General features: G+C 36.8%; 1 protein-coding gene across 1 annotated transcript in view; it reads right to left on the bottom strand.

Annotated features, from left to right (window-relative positions):
- The window catches only part of LOC131036647 (uncharacterized), a 38,523-nt gene extending 29,314 nt beyond the window's left edge, over positions 1-9,209 (bottom strand). The window contains exon 1 of the mRNA XM_057968584.2: positions 9,041-9,209. Within this exon, the coding sequence (XP_057824567.1) occupies positions 9,041-9,045 (5 nt within the window). The 5' untranslated portion in view covers positions 9,046-9,209. The remainder of the gene's footprint in view (positions 1-9,040) is intronic.
- Between the last annotated feature and the right edge of the window lie 8,005 nt (positions 9,210-17,214).

Here is a 17,214-nt window from a genome sequence, read left to right as displayed (position 1 = left end):
GGGCGAGTTTTGTTATACTACTTTCTCCACTTTTTGTGATACACATGGCATAAAACGTTAGTTAACCATACCATACACCCCTCAACAAAATGGCTTGTAGAACGTCGCAACCTAGCCATTACAGAAATGGCTAGGTCAATGTTGGAACACAGGAATGTTCCTAAGAAATATTAGACAGAAGCAGTGTACACTATAGTCTATCTCCTTGATCGGTCTTCCACACATGTTGTTAAGGGGAAGACTCCTAAGGAAGCCTGGACTGGTCGCAAACCCAAGATCAATCATTTGAAAGTTTTTGGCTCTTTAGCATATGTATGAATTCCAAATGAAAAGCGTTCCAAGTTGGATTCTAAGAGTCAGAAGCTTATGTTTGCAAGGTACAATGACAACCACAAGGCTTACCGGTTGATTGATGTAGAAATTGATCGTCTTATCTTTAGTCGTGATGTTGTCTTTAATGAAAAAAGAGGACCATTTCAGCTTTCTTCGTCTAAGCAGAATTCTCAGGATCGACCTTTGAAGGCTTCTGATTTGGGTGTCTGTCTTCCATTTGGTTCACCTGAAGGGAGGGATGATGCAGATTCTGAATTTGATGATGCACTACCTGAATTTCCTTCGGATGATGCTAATCATCCACCAGTTCTAGATCCTATTCTTCCTCCAGTTCTAGTTATTCCTCCTACATCTGATGTTGGCTCTTCTACTCTCCGACCTAAATGGTGGGCTAAGACCATCAGTGATCTTCGTCCTGATGAGCTCATTGAGGGTAGATCATCCAGAAACAAGAGCAAACAACACTCTACAGTTAATTTTACTCTCATGGTCAACATTCATAGTAATTATGAGCCTCAAACATATGCAAAGCCAAAAGGGATTCTAGAGTGGGAACAAGCAATGAATGCAGAATACTAGAGCCTTCTGATGAATAACACCTGGGTTCTCTTTGATCTTCCTCCAAGGAAGAAGCCCATTAGCTGCAAATGGGTGTATAAGGTCAAGTATCATGCAGATGGTACCTTGGAAAAATACAAGGCTAGATTGGTTGCTCGAGGATTCACTCAGCGAGAGGGCATTGATTATGAGGAGACTTTTGCTCCTACTGCTAAGACGAGTACAATTCGTCTTCTTCTCCCTATTGCAGCTCAGTTTGGATGGAAAGTCCATCAGATGGATGTTAAGAGTGCCTACCTCAACGGTGAGTTGCAGGAAGAAATCTACATGACACAGCTTCCTAGTTTCAAGGTTGTCAACAAAGAACATCAAGTATGTAGACTCATGAAAGCACTCTATGGACTCAAACAGGCTCCTCGAGTGTGGTATATCAAGATTGATCAGTACTTGGTTGCTCATGGTTTTTAGCATAGCCCTTCTAACACTAATTTGTATATCAAACACTCTTGTGATGATGTTCTCTTTATTGTTGTCTATGTTGATGATTTGATCAAAACTAGCAATTCAGCACATTTGATTGCAAAAATCAAACAAGACCTATGCAAGGTTTTTGACATGACAAGTTTGGGGCTTCTCCATTATTGTTTAGGTGTTGAGGTTTGGCAAACTGATGGAAGCATTTTTATTTCTCAGTCTAAGTATGTTAGGAACATGCTTGACACATTTTGAATGCAAGATTGTAAACCTGCTTCCACGCCTATGGAGACAAGACTAAAGTTGTAAGCCAAGTCTGATTCTCCTCCTATAGAAGAAACAACATGCAGGCAACTAGTGGGCAATCTAATCTATCTCACTACCACTAGACCTAATCTCAATTTTGCAATGAACTGCATTTGACGCTTCATGATAGCCCCCAAGGTTGATCATTGGGTAGAAACGAAGCGTGTGTTGCATTATGTGAAGGGCACTTCTGATTATGGACTTCTTTACACTAAGAGTCACGATCCTAGACTTAGTGGTTTCACATATTCAAATTGGGCAGGTTTGGTTGATGACAAGAAATCAACATCTGGGTATGTGTTCAGATTGGGATCTGGTGCAGTCACATGGACTAGTAAAAAGCAGCAGGCAGTGGCTCTCTCCTCGACAAAACGAAAGTATCGAGGAGCAGTTAAGGCAACTTGTGAAGCAATTTGGCTTCCTCAGATGCTTGCGGATATGCAAATATCTCAAGCAAGTCCGACTCCCTTGTTCTATGATAATTAGGGAGTTCTCAAACTTGCCAAGAATCTCGTTTTCTATGAAAGAACCAAGTATGTGGAAACTTATTGTCATTTTATTTGGAATCTTGTTGAAGATGGCTCAGTTCAATTGCAGTATGTTCCAACTGCAAACATTCTCCCCAAGTCTCTCAACCCAGATAAGTTTGCTAAATTCAGGGGGCAGCTTGGTGTTGTTGACAGATTGACCATTAAGGGAGGGTGTTAGAATAATATTGTTTATTATTAATGAATGGTCAATTATATAAATATATTGTAATATTAGATTCTTTCTATTTTATGATTGTTTCTTATTTAGAAACATCGTCTTTGTAACTCTATAAGATCTTTTTGATCTTTGTAAATAATTCATTAAGTTTTTTACCCAATTACTGTTCGTAATAGGAATTACACTATGGATTGCACTTCACAAAAAACAAAAACTGCTGGTATCAAAGATTGTTCCCTCAGCATTAGACAACGATAATCTGCCTAAATTAACAAATAATGAAATCACTTAAAGTGGCACCAACATCATATAAGTCTACGGAGATAATAATTAAGGAAAAAGTGATGTTAGTTTCATACTTGCAATTGGGAATAAAGAAGAATTAAATTAAAACTAAACTATCAGTTAACAAAGTGCAGCAGTTGTGTGAGAAAGGTTGTGACTCTTTCAAAAATAAGATATATATGGGAGATCATTCCATGACAAGAAGACATCAATCAATGGGAAGAAATTATCATGCGACTTTGCAAGTAAATATTATAGCCAAAGAGGATGCAAACCCTCCACGTAAAAATTAAAAGATTTAATGATGAAAAACCTTAATTTCTCGTATCAAATTATCGGACAAAAACCCATAAATTGTCTAGATATCAAGAACAAACATTTAAGGGAAAAAAGGCTGCAGATTGGAAGAAGAAACATAGCAGAAAATCAAGATAAGATTATTTTCAGAATAGTGTCCAAGTGAAACAGAAAGAAGAAAGCTGATAAGATGCCATTGTTCATTATTCAGATGCCAACTAGGGAGAAAACATTTATTGCCACTGTTGGGTTGTCTTAGCTTGCTACAGATCATCAGCATGATCAACACATAACGGAAACTCTGCTTTCCACTGTTATAGAGATCTTGGGCAAGAAAATGTGGGACAAGCTGGTCCTGACTAACTTCTTTGAAGAACAGTTGTGCAGCTCTGCATTGGCTGCCATCTCAAATTACGATATGGGGAGGTCAACCTTTGACATCAATGTTGTCTTCAACCGTGCAAAGCCTAAAGAGAACATCTCTCTAAAGACATGCCTTCAATATTCTGTGAATGTTTGGTGTTCTGTAGTTTTGAGTGTTTCAAATCTTTATAGATAACTGCCCTTTGTCATTATCCTCTAAAAAAAGAACATTTTATGGAATTAAAAGGGCTTCTTTTCATCCTTCACAGCAATAATTGAACTTCTTTAGCTAAATTTTTCCCGAAAGGGGATATGTAACTCAATTTTTCTATGATTTTATACAATGGTAACTACCCCCTAGTTAGCAACTTATATATATATCGACAAGTTGCTGCCATAGGGGTGTCTCCCTTCAATTATATAAAATAAAAGGGGAAGCTTCAAACCCAAGAAAACAAGGAGTATAGAGCAAAGATAAATCATAAGGACCATTAAATGCAAAAACTGGATCCCCAAAAAGAAGAGAGGCAAGGAAACTTGAAAGCCTTCACAACTAAGGCCTAGAAGAGGACTAAAGGTGTTCACACCTATACATTCTTTCTTAATGGCATTTCTTGTTTTGTTTCTGCTTGTTCCTTGTTAACAAAGCGTCTATTGTTCAATGCATGCCCTCGTATATTAACTACTGCGCTTCCATTCTTAGTTTTTCCACTTTACTTTTCCTACTGTATCTCTTACTAGAATGATCACTACTTGGCTTCAAAATCATGCTAAGCTTGAGAGAGAATTCAAACATCGATGATGCATATTCAGTCAACTCCATTTGCGACCTCTAATGCTTACTCTTCAAATAGCAATTGCAAGGAGTTCTCTTCTTCTAAAATTTGTAACAAACCAAGCTGACAATATTTAGTTCCCTCTGAAAGAACTATTGCAAGGGAAAGAAATTACATTCCAATAAGATGGAGACAAGAGCTAAACCAAGAAGATCCCATGACTAAGTTATACAAAATCATTGTCTACACTACCATCTTTCTTAACCCAATTCTTTAGGTTGATAGACCTGTAGCCAAGAGTTACTTTGACAATGCAAGCTGCAATTTTGTGTCCAACTCAATTGCACCTGAAACAAAGTTCTAAGAAGCCTTCAAAATTCAGATATTAAGTCCAAGTGCCCTGAGAAGAGTGAATCATGATTGTGTGCAAAATGGGCTTTGCAATATATACCATAGTACAAACCCTCACATATCTTCTTGAAAGATCACCAAGATCTATGTCCAATTTGATGAAATTGCCCAAATTGCTGATCAAAGATTGAATGCAGCTAGGATCTCTCATCACCAACGATAGATTATACAAACACAACCAAAGTGGGAAACTAGTTATAACCTCTTTGGCAAAATCAAAGAAAGGGGCTTGCTGAGTCATAAACAAACATGATTTCCCATGGAACCACAGCCCATGATCCTAAACAAACCTACAATCACTAATAGAACGAAAGGTGACAAGGAAAAGACCGTGATCTAACAACTCCACAAAGGGGGTTTCCAAATTGCACCAATTTGATTTGGTCCAAGATAAAAATTCAGGTACAGGTGGACCCTTTCTTAAGAGTCTAAAAACAATGATCTACTTCCATATATTTCATTAACACAATTATTTGAAATGTGGAAATCAAGAGGTTCATCATCCAAAGACACCGTCATGTCTCTCCCAAATGAAGAACTATGGATTTGGCAAGCTGCTTGGAAATGGGAGAGAGTTTGAGGGAGTCCTAGCCAGCCAAAGGAGCGCACAAGAATCCCTTGTCCAAAAAAGATATGGATACTAGCACAACGAAGGCACTAGGGCATAATTACAAAATTAGAAATCTACAAAAATTGTTATACCTATGCACAAGATTTGTGGCATTTTGGCAATCCCTATAAATCACAACACTTTAAGTCTAATGATCCAAAGCAGCCACAAAGGTATTGTTGTGGATGAAGGGACAAAAGATGGGATGAAACCCTTTTTGGAGAGGTTAGTGCCATTCCCAATCGAACCAAAGTTTCCTTGAAATGCAAGCACCACCAAAGCATTCAGGATGAGGGGATCAAACTATCCAATGCCATTCAGCTGATTGCCACAACCCTTGTTCTTCATCTCGTACTTAAATAGCAACCCCACATTAAGTATTTATCCCAATGCTACATACAACAAGTAAAGTGGTCCCAAGAGTGTCAACCCTATGTAATGCACGCATCCCTAGATACCCTAAGTGCACCACATATAATATTAAATTACATAACATTATGCAAGGTGTACAACACACCTTTTCCTAACATATATATGCATATACGTACTTTAATGCATGGCTATTGTAACTGGAAATCGAGAAAACATATCAAAGCATACAATTAGTTAACCACAAAAACTAACAAGCTTATGAAATGAAATCCTAATTCAATCAATAAAGACAAGAAGACAAAGTACTGAAATAAAACGCAAACCAATCACAAAGTACCTCCTCCATGGTTCTTCATTGTCCTTCTTTCACCTTCAAATGGGATTTTTGTGGATTTCAACTACAAGACAAGTGCAATTGAAAAGCAGGATTGGAAAGATAGAGTGAAATCGATAGAATAAGGGTACTCGAAGCGTGGTTGTCGAAAATGAGCAATGAGAGCTCAATTTATAGACTTTGAAATCACATTGAACAAACAAGATCAACTCAATCCGACGATAGAGATTTCATGCAAGGATGAGTTAAAAGAGAAATTGCCATTAGAAGTGAAGAGAAAAAGTCGTTAAATCAAAAGGAAAATGGAAGTTTCTATTTGCACGCCAAATATTCCATTTAAACTCGACACAAACAACAAATGGAGAGAAAAGGGGAGAGGGAAAAATGAGGTGGAATTAATAATTTAAAATTATTAATTTCACTCATAACTCAAATTAGCCAATTAATATATAAAAATATTAATTGTAGGAAAAAAGGTGAAAGAATAAATAAATATTCATTATTTATTCAAAAGAGAGGGCATGTTAGTAAGAAAGGGGGATGATTAATTATTTAATTATTAAACCTAGGTGAAATTATCAAACGATTAAGGAATCCCAACCCGATTGTTGAATTAGGTCCTAATAGTGATGATTGATTGGCTAATAATTAATAATAAAAATATGACAATTGATTGAGGTTGACAACAAAATAGGACAAAAGATCAAAAAAGACTCAAGATTGATAATGATTTTGATAAGAGCCTGATAAGATTGATTGATAAAGTGCCATGAACGGTTGATAGAGTGTCACAGACAACTGATTGAAATTGATTGATAAAGAGATTGATAATTAATGACTGATTAATTATCAACAAAGAGGAAATTAAGTCTAATTGTCAAGATGAGACCAATTCGAATGATTTGAAAATGATAAAACGCCAATCATAATGATTTAGGACTAAATGCAAATGAACAAGACCGATTAGGGTTGTATTTGAAATGAACCAAAACCAAAAGAACGACACAATGTCAACATATGATGAAGATCAAATGCAACATAGAAGACACGTTAAAAATTAGGTTAGCGACGTAGGAGTGATGACCAATTTTGAGTGTCTACAGGTATGTATACTTTGAGAAAATGGCTATGTTGAAGGGTACGTCCCTTGGGGTACCCGATCTGATTCCGGTTCAAAATGGGGTTCAGTTCCTTTGGGGGTTCAAGCAGGTTTCATCTTGGGCAAACCCAAATACCTAAGCACTAAAAACAAACAAAAAATTGAATTTTTTTAAACCATTTTTGGCACCCAAATTGACTTCAACACCATGGGAACCCTAAAAGTGACCATTAAAATCATAGAAACGAGACTTGCACAGACTCACCCAAAATACATACATGAAATAGAACATTTAAGTGTAGGTCACAATCTTTTTTCTTTCTTATACTTTTATATTTCATGTATATATTAGCAAAATGTTTGAGAGTAGTTTCAAATCTCTAGGAGTTATAATGCAAATTCTAGAATCTAAAAGATCTTACAAATTTTCAAACAATCAAATTTAACTAATTAATAGACTCCTATCAGCATTCTCAAGCTCTCTCTATCTCGCTCCCTTTATCTACCCTAAACTCTATACCTATCTCTCTCCTTATCACTCTTCCTCTATCCCCTCTCTTGACCTCTCTCTATCTCACTCTCTCCTTTCTTCCCCAAGAGCCAAGCCTATCTTGTCAAAGCTAGAGCATACGGTATGATCATAATGCTATGATTACAAGTTTATAGCGGTTTTGTTGTTTAAATGATGCTATGTGATATTCTAATCTTATTTCATGCTTCTACAGCATATATGTGTGTGTGTGTGTGTGATTTTCACATTGTTTTTGTACTAACGAACCCAAAACCCATTATATATATTTTCATTTTTCCTTGCACAAACCCACATATCATGGTTTCTTGTTTCTGTTAACACAACTTCTTGATCAGGCGCATGATGTATTGAACACTGAAAATGAGTTGGCAATGTTGTGGCCAACAGCTGAATTCTGCCATGATAAACAAGTTTAGCCAGTCAGGAGACTGATTTTTATTTATTTTTTAGTGGATGGGGCAGGGGGCGGGGGGTGAGGCAAGAAGGGGGGAGTGGAAGAGCAGGGACCAGGGATATGACGTGTGGCATAAGAAGCATAAGAAGTAAATGGACTTAGTTTGTTTAAGATTCAGTTCCAAGTTACTTTATTAGACTGCTGCAAATGATTTAGTTGATTTGGTAGTTAGTAATATTTGAAGAAATATCACCAAACATATCGTCCATGATGCATATTTAATATTTATATAGATACCACTGCTATTATAACATCATTCAGTTATTCCAACCATTTGCTGATACATGTGTATTGCTATTAACTGTTCGGTTGATGCATATTTCTGGCATTTATGCTGGGAATATTTGGTGTCACATATCTGCTAGATAACACGATGGGTTGAATGTGTGTTATCACTTAACTAAATTGGCCCTTTATACGTGAGTTGTATCACTGAGTAAATAGTACGGAGGAAGAGCCTGCCGAACCAACCCAAAAAAAAAATATTTAAAGCTGGACTTTTCCATTCATCCAAGAGACATAAGCTAAGCTGAAAACCAAACCTAAACTTATCTTCTACCCTCGACCCGTAAGCCTAAAACTATGCCGGACAAGAAGGACTAACTCGTAAATAAGTAGTAACGGAGAACGAACTTACAATAGCTGTCTCATATTTGCAGTAAAACAGAATTTAAACAGATTATGCTGACTCTTAAGAATACAGTTTCCAGGAAAATTGTTTGTACCCTGATGATGAACCCCTTTAATGATTTGAAACAATTCTTTTGGTACGCAGTCGTTCTTAACATTATAGACGGCGGGAGCAAGCTCTAAGACTCTAAACTAGCTTGTTTTGAACAGAAAGGAGGTTGGAGGGGAAAACCCACCTCAAACTAAGATTTTCACTACATATTCAAAAGGAACTGAATCTTAAAAAACAGAAAGAACGAAGAGAATCATGAAGTAAACATACAATTAGGGTTTTCCTTCCATTTTACCCTAATATTCCGGATAAGCATTATCAACTATGCAGGCAAGCCAATATTTGCTCATTCTCTGATTTCTTCCTCTATTCAAGGTAAGAGTAACCTCTGAAATGACAAAAACTTCGAAAAAAACTGCATTGAAAAGAAAATTAAGAAAACTAACCTCATTTTGAGCGGAGGCTGAAGGTCACAAGTATTCTCGCTGCTTGAACTTTCTTTCTACTCCTTTTACTCCAGCTGTTCGAATACCTATGCACTGACACTGCACTTCACTGAAGAAACCCTCTTAACTACTTATACATCCAGGACAATTTCAATTTTTTTTTTACTTGGAATTTTTTTATTTTTTTTATTTTTAAACTCAGTGGTCCCCGCGTTCCAGCCTAGCGTCCTTTATTTGAAATTATTACACAGTGACATTTTGACGGACGTCGTCCTTTCGTTTGCAACTCCGTCAATTTTTTCTGTTAGGAATTTGCAATTGTACCTTAGGTTTAGTGGGCAAGCCGACAGATGTATTAAGAATGTCTTTCTATTACAACCAAACAATTATAAAGTTTAATGGGCAAGCCAACACATGTATTATGAATATCTCTTTCTATTACAACCAAATTATAAAAAAGTTTAATGGGTAAGCCGATAGATGTATTAAAAAGTTTAATTGGCTTTCCATTAGGGGAAGAGTATTACTAGTTGAGCATGTACCAATTGTTGTGAGGGTTGTTGATATCTTTTGTTCCAAAAATTGAACAAATAAAATCTATTGTTTGAAACATAAAATATCAATTTTTGTTAGGAAATGTACCAATAGTATTTAGGAAATGTACCAATAGTTGTTAAGAAATGTACTAATATTGTAAAAAGTAACCAATCAGGTGATGCCACATCAGCTGCACAACTATTGGGGCCTCTTTTGCACGCCTATTGGTCTCACTTTTTTTGGGGGTTGTTTGGACACCATGCTTGATGATGTGGCACTGAAAGCTTAGTTATAAGCAGGGGACGTGCCAAGTAAGCTACTATAAAAAATTGGGAGTAATTTGAAATTTTCACGTAGGATTTTGAGAAGCGCGAAGTTAGGGCGCTTAACTACTGGTACTCTTCCCCTAATCAATTTTCTATTTTCAAGCTTCTTTCTAGTAAGTCTTTTAAACTAGCAGTCGCACAGTTTTGTCGTGCAACATGTAGTCGAAAGCACTTGTTTCTTTTTCCTTTGTGAGAGAAGAATCGAAAAATGAAGCTAAAGTGAAAGTGGGGTAAGAGTCATAAAGTATTTATCCCAAAGCTACACACGTGTGTGTTTTGATGGTGCTTCATTGTTTCTTCTTTCTCCTCCAAAATTATGTTGCTATGAAATGGATGGGTATGAAAATGTGATAGGCAAGGGCAATTTGACAGCGTGATTGCGAGGATAATCAAAGGATCGTGGTTGAAAGAATAAGAAATAAGAATTCAATTTATAAACTTTCAAAAGTTGATTGGACGGACAAGATAAAATGAGAGAATGAGTTAAGTGAAGCCAAGTGGGAAATTGTCATTTGCAAGTGGAGAGAGAAATGGAAGTTTACAAGAGTTGAGTAGAGCGAAATGAGGAAGGTGGAGTTAGAAGTGGAGATGAAAATGGAGTGAAATTAATAAATATATATTTTTTAATTCACTCACATATTAGTAATTAGCCAATTAAATAGTACTTATTTAATTGTGACAAAAATAATAAATCCTAAGAAGGACGTGTTAGATTAGGGGACCTAAATAATTAAATGATTATTTGACACTAGACATAGATTAGGATGAATTAACGTTGAAGGAATAGAGATTGACTATTTGACAAAATCATTTAATTATATAGACGAGGAGAGTGACCCAAGTCAAATTGATAGGAGATAATCAAATTAGAGGACATAATTAATTATTAATTAAATAATTATCGAATTAAATAAATTATTAATTAAATAATTAACATCATTTAATTAATAGAAGAATGACACGATATTGACAAATGATAAAGACCAAATGTGCGATAAGGAGACATGTTAAAAAGCATAGTCATAGGCGTTGACCATTTTTAATTGTCTATACCTTCCTATATGAATGTCAATTGTATCTTATTGTATCTTTGAGGTCATGAGACTAATCCACTTCGACAAAGACCCGTTTCTAGGGTCGGACTTGATAAAAATGGCTCGTTCAATGCAAATAACCTCCCTAAGGGATGAAGCAATATTGAAAAGAAAACACTAGCATAGAAAAGGAAGGCCCAAAATTCTATCCAAATGAGAACAAGGAGTTTTTTATTATCAGAGATAGAAAACTCTTGAGACCAAGGTTGGAAAACGAGTAAAGACAACCTGACATACAATGGGCCATTCTAAAAAATAACCCTATCATGGTTAACCTCGGTAAATGGAAAGGGAAAAAGTCTTTGGTAAAGTCTTGGACCCCATCAAGATGGATCTCATGAGGGGCCCATGCTTTGGTGACCCAATCCTGGAGTATGCTTTCAGGGGGGGACCCTCCCAACAAAATAACCTATGAGCATATGTTGCTCTAACTATTGACATGCATAATCAAATTTTGAAATGGATAAAACCACATCCAAGGGGTTGTCAAAAGACATACCTTGTGGAAAGCTTTTGGCACAAATTTTTGGGGTCACTTGTTTAGAGGATCCATTAATGCCAAATGCCAAAACATCAACACCATTGTCAACTATTGGGATGATGTTGGCTAAGGCCATTGTAAAAATAAGGGTTTTATGGTAAATGTGGTGTGACACGAGGACAATAGGAACAAACAAAAGTATTGAAAAAACCTAGCAGAGCCAAAATCCATTCGAGAATCAAAAGTAATTTTTGGAATCTAGTCTTGATTCTTGTTAATGATCATTTTACATCGACTTCTTATTTATCAAACATTAACCTTGTGGATCATATAAAAGCTAGTAGCTTTCCTCATTTGGAGATACAATCTTGATGATAACAAAGCTCTACCAAATTGGTCACACATGTCTACAAAATTCTGAAGTATAATAAGCAACATCAAATATTCAACATTGTTTATTCACCGCTATTGCTAAGATGGTTGAAGCTTCAAAGAAAGTTGGAAGATGATACGAATTACTAATTGATGATTAGCTTGTATGTCTCCTTAAGAGTTTTGTATGATTTCATGCCATTCTTAATTTTCTAGAAGTTTTAAGATTTAGATCTGATATGTATCATTTATTTGTTGTTATTTACACATTCATGCATTCCTAAGTTGGTTTTGTACACCACCTTTTGATTGTCTCATCTAGGGTTCAGTCCAACACATTTGAGTAGGGTTCTTATTTATGTTTATGCAAATTATTTCTTGCCACAATCTTAGAAACACTTAAAGTTCAAAGCACACACTTTTATCTTAGATCCAACTTGTCTATACATGGAGGTGGAAACACTAAAATGGGGGTTTGACTAAGGCAATACCCTATATACCCATGACCATTTTTCCTCTCTTTATGCTTTTGTAGGGTTAGATTTGATAATAGAGGATATTATAGGAGTGCAGAGCAAACTGAGATTCAAATTTTAAATTGGCAAAAACACCTAGACTAGGGTGCCCTCCAACCATGTTTAATTCTTCTTGGCTAGAATTCTAGAAAACAGGCTTACAGGCCCACTCGGTTGCGTTTTTGAACCTTTTTGTCAATTTGGACACCCACGAGACTACGACACCCTCCACCCATGTCCAACACTTTTGAAATATGTCGAATATCATAGGTAGACCTCTATATCTCTATACCATTTATGTAGCTTTTAATGGTTTCTTGTGTGTCTATAATTCAGTTTTAGTAGTTTATGTTTTCAATTTTGCATGCTTCTAGAATTAATTAGCTCACATCTAAATAAATAAATCCATCTTCCATGCAACAAAAGAATACAACCTAGGTTGTTTGACTCTCTTTGAGTAGAGTTACTCGAGCATAACACCTTTGATTTGTTTGTATTCCAATATTTTATGCAAAAGAGGTTGGTTTTGGTTTAATTAAAGGTTAGATTTGTCCATGTCTTTTCCATATCAAAAAAAATAATAATTACACGAGTATCGAATAGATGCCATCACTTGTATTGAATAGAAAAAAAACAACTCCCCGTGCATCTCACACTTCATTACTCTCTGTGAGAATTTGCCAAGATCTAGAGTCCAACTGATAGCACATAAACAAAAGAGAACAAAATACGTGACAAGAATAAATTGTATTCCTATCAATGATGCAAAATACCCAGCTAATTGAGTTGATTGAAATTGAATTGATTGAGTGGATTGTTACATACAATGTAAACGAGTGTTTATAAACGCAAGGCCATATGGATATGTGAGAACACAATCATGCAATGTGGTTCAATGAGAAACAAGAGTAGGTAGGGGTAGGTAGGAGAAATATAAAAAAAATACTCCACAAGAGGTGGATCACCCACCAAAGGTGGAATGTAACAACTGTTGAACACAAGATGCCACTGAGGGGGGGGGGATGAATCAGTGGTTTCCAAACTTAACCCCTTTTAATCCTGAAAAGGTGTATACTGGTTTGCAAATCTAACACAAAGTAAACATACCGGTGAGATAGGAAAAGAACATCAATATGCAAGCACACACAAAAGGGCATATCACACAACACCAGATATATGAGGAAAACCCAACATGGGAAAAACATCGGTGAGAAATGTGGCTGGAATCTATTGCTCCAATCCAGCCTCACAATGAAAACACTAGTTACAACATTTAGGGCACCAACCCAAGGAGTACCACCCCTACTGATTTAGGGCACCAACCCAAGGAGCACCAACCCCTGCACCGAGCTCCAACTCAGTGATTACAATAGCATATATAAAAAACAATAGTAATAGTCTTGTTACAAAAGAGCTTTGTAACTCTCACACATGTCTCTTCACCAGTTCATCTCTATTTGGTTCTTTGTCATTTCTCTACTCACCTTCTGTGGCTCTTCCTCTACTATGTCTTTGTCAATTCTCTTCTCACTCAGATTCATCGTTGCTTCCTATTACCGGTACTCTTCACTCTGTCAGTTCTCTCCACTCTAATCTTTAGCAGTTCTCAGCTTACTGGTTACACCCTACTCAGATCTACCTTGTCGAATCTTCGTCGACTCTTCCACTGCATTGCAACCCTCTCTGTTGTCTTCCTACAAATTTTAGCACCACCGGTTCACACGACTGCAACACACTTTGCAGTATACCAATCACTATGACCTTACCGGTTAAGCCTTTGATAAACCCTCTCACCGATTGCACCTCCAACACTCAGGCTCTATGATCTTCGATGAATTCTCTGACTGCTTGGCTCTTTGTTGCTTTTTCATACTCCACTCTTCAACATCCGACACGCATCATCATCAATCATCTTCGGTCTTGAGTCTGCATATTTATACCTAAGCTTTCCCTCCATGGCTGACATTCAAACCTCTAGTGCGCTAGGGTTCCTTCATCAACCATGAGGCATATCAAATCGAATCAGATCTCTTCTCAGAGCTAGTCAACCTACATCTGATCACCCATCACCACCAAACATGCTGCTTATAGAACACGTTTGCTATATTTAGCAAACATGGCAACTTTGTCAGTTTGCACTTGTCAATCACCATGAAGCGATCACGCGGTTAGCTTCACCTACCCAGATCAACACCTGGACACCCTGGATTGATCATGAAGCCACCAAATCAATTCATTGAGCTTAGATCTATCTCGAGTCGCACCCTTCTGCTCTCGATCCATGATTTACACCATCGATATTAATGTCGACCAATCACCACCTACCTCACCGACAATGCACGGTCCATTTGTATGAAACTTGGGCTCCACATGGCGTCTCCGTCGATATGCACCTCACCTCAATCATCGTGTTAATTAGACTCTGTCACTGACCACAACACACAATCGGGTTCATCTACCAATTCACTAACCCTGTCGGTTATACCCTAACCAATTAACCTTCATGTTTGGACTTTGCAGCTCTGTCAGTGGAACACCTTTGTTGGTCACCAAACATGTCAATCCACCACATGCTCATCTTCATCAGGTAGGAGCACATCACTTAGCCTCTTTTCTCTCTTATCAGTTCACATACTTACCGGTAGGCACCTTGATGACACCATGTCATCAATCTTCAATTGTCTCCTTCTATCTGCATCTACATTCTGGTTGCATTCTCTGTATGCAGATGCTCAATCTTGCACACATCTTCATCAGCCCAGACATCATCTCAATCGGTTTGTCGAGATGACAAACCCATCACTTCTTTAATCTTTCTTCTTTGTCCCGGTATCTTAACTTACCAACTCTAGCTGATCTAGTGCATATCTCTAATTTCATGCACTCGAGGCATCCTTGCATTTCATTGGTTGATCCAGTGTTAGCCTTCAGTTACCTGCCTTCTACTTTTTGGTCTTATCTTTGAGGGTTATGATGCATTCCATGCATATTGGGGCATAAGCTCGGTATGACCACTTACCGGTGTGAGTAGATCCTTATCACTCATTCTGCTTTCGACATTGCACTAATATGCCTTAGTTGACATTGAGCATACACATCTTCAATCAGGCACATGTGATCCAGTTGGGGACACTCACTACCAATCTTCTTCAACCTATGATATCTTCTTCATCCGAGGTGAGTCATGTTGATTGACATCCAATTGCACATCAGCTCTGCACTTCTGCATTAGCTCACCCTGCATGCACACTGGTCATATGCTTGTTGGTTGGCAACAATGCACTGCCAACATATCACTTATCAGTTGTTATGCCATACTAGTCTCCAATACTTATGTCTCCACCACAAGTCAGCATTAACTTGTGTACTGATGACTCCAATGATCACAATGCAAGTTGACATTCTCTTCCTTACCAATGACAAGCTATACTGGTAGGCTACTATATTAGTTTACATCAATGACACCATTTTCGGTTAACATCAGTGACAACAATACACTTCAATCTCTCATATCGGTTGCCATGCTACACCGGTTGACATCAATGACAACACAATGCCAACAACAAGAAGATAAGACCGTAAAAGGTGGAATTTCTCCTACATACATCATCCCTATGTGCACACTTCCCTAAGTGTCTCATATCCAAACTACTATGAAATGCATTATCCTAAGTCAACCTAAGTAAAGTGTAATTATGAGGCATAACTTACACTGATACCCCCCCTTAAGTGCAACTTAGGGAAATGTAGACTTAAGTCATTAATGCAAGATGGGACCCGACTGCTAGGCCATGTTAGGTACCCATGTACAAATGCAAATGCACACAAAGTAATGTAATCTCTCACAAACGGAGAAAGAGAAAAAAACCCAATGGGAGAAAACTCCCCCCAAAAGAGAGATGAAAGAACACAATTCTCTCGATGAAAAATGAAAAGAATAAAACCTCGTGTGAGGAAAAAGTCCCTTGCATAAGAGAGAAGAAGAGAGACCAAATGCCCCCCCCCTCAATGCAAAATCTCCTGCGAAGATGGTCCAATGATGTTGACCAAAATACCTCCGCATAAGGAAGAAATAGAGCCAATGTTGCACCAAGAATGTCAAAGTGTGACAAAATTAGGTACCTATCAATGAAGAATGACTAATGAATCACTTGCTGCGACATGATAAAGATCAAGCATGGAGATAGACATATGAGCACCAATGATAGATGTACTCAATTCAAATACCTTCTCCACAAGAGAATAAAAGTCTCACATGAATATTCCTAATCTAAGTACATAAGGATTAAATCAAATAGGTCAATAATGACAAGATACAAAGAGGTGTGGCACTTTACATAGTGCGACTACAACATTGCTCATACAAGAGAATACAACATAATCACAAATGTGCAAAGCTGGAAACTGAAGAAGATGATGTCACCAAAAAGTTGCCCTATAGAATATCGCAAATGAAGATGCCACCAATTGAGAATGTCGCCAAGAGATATAAAAGAGTAAACTAACCCCCCCTTGACTACTGATTAGAAGTGCTGCAAAACAAGTATGAAGGTGTACAAGAAAAAAATTGTTCCCAATTTTGCTTATTATATGAAAATAAAAAATTAAAGATAAAAAAAATCTTAATAAAAACATTTATTTAAAAAGCCATGCAAAAAAAAACTTTATTAAAAAATTAACAAAGATTTTTTTTTTTAATTTTTTTTCTAATTTTCCCAAAAAAGCTAATAAAGAAAAAAAACATTTTTAATTTTTTAACATATTAAAAAACTTTAATAAAAATAAAATTTTAACATTTTAAAATATCAAAAAGGTTATTAAAAAACTTAATAAAAACATTTTTAAAAAA

Source organism: Cryptomeria japonica, chromosome 1 (genome assembly GCF_030272615.1).
Source record: "Cryptomeria japonica chromosome 1, Sugi_1.0, whole genome shotgun sequence".
Lineage (NCBI taxonomy): Eukaryota > Viridiplantae > Streptophyta > Pinopsida > Cupressales > Cupressaceae > Cryptomeria > Cryptomeria japonica.
This window is presented reverse-complemented; position numbering and strand designations above follow the sequence as displayed.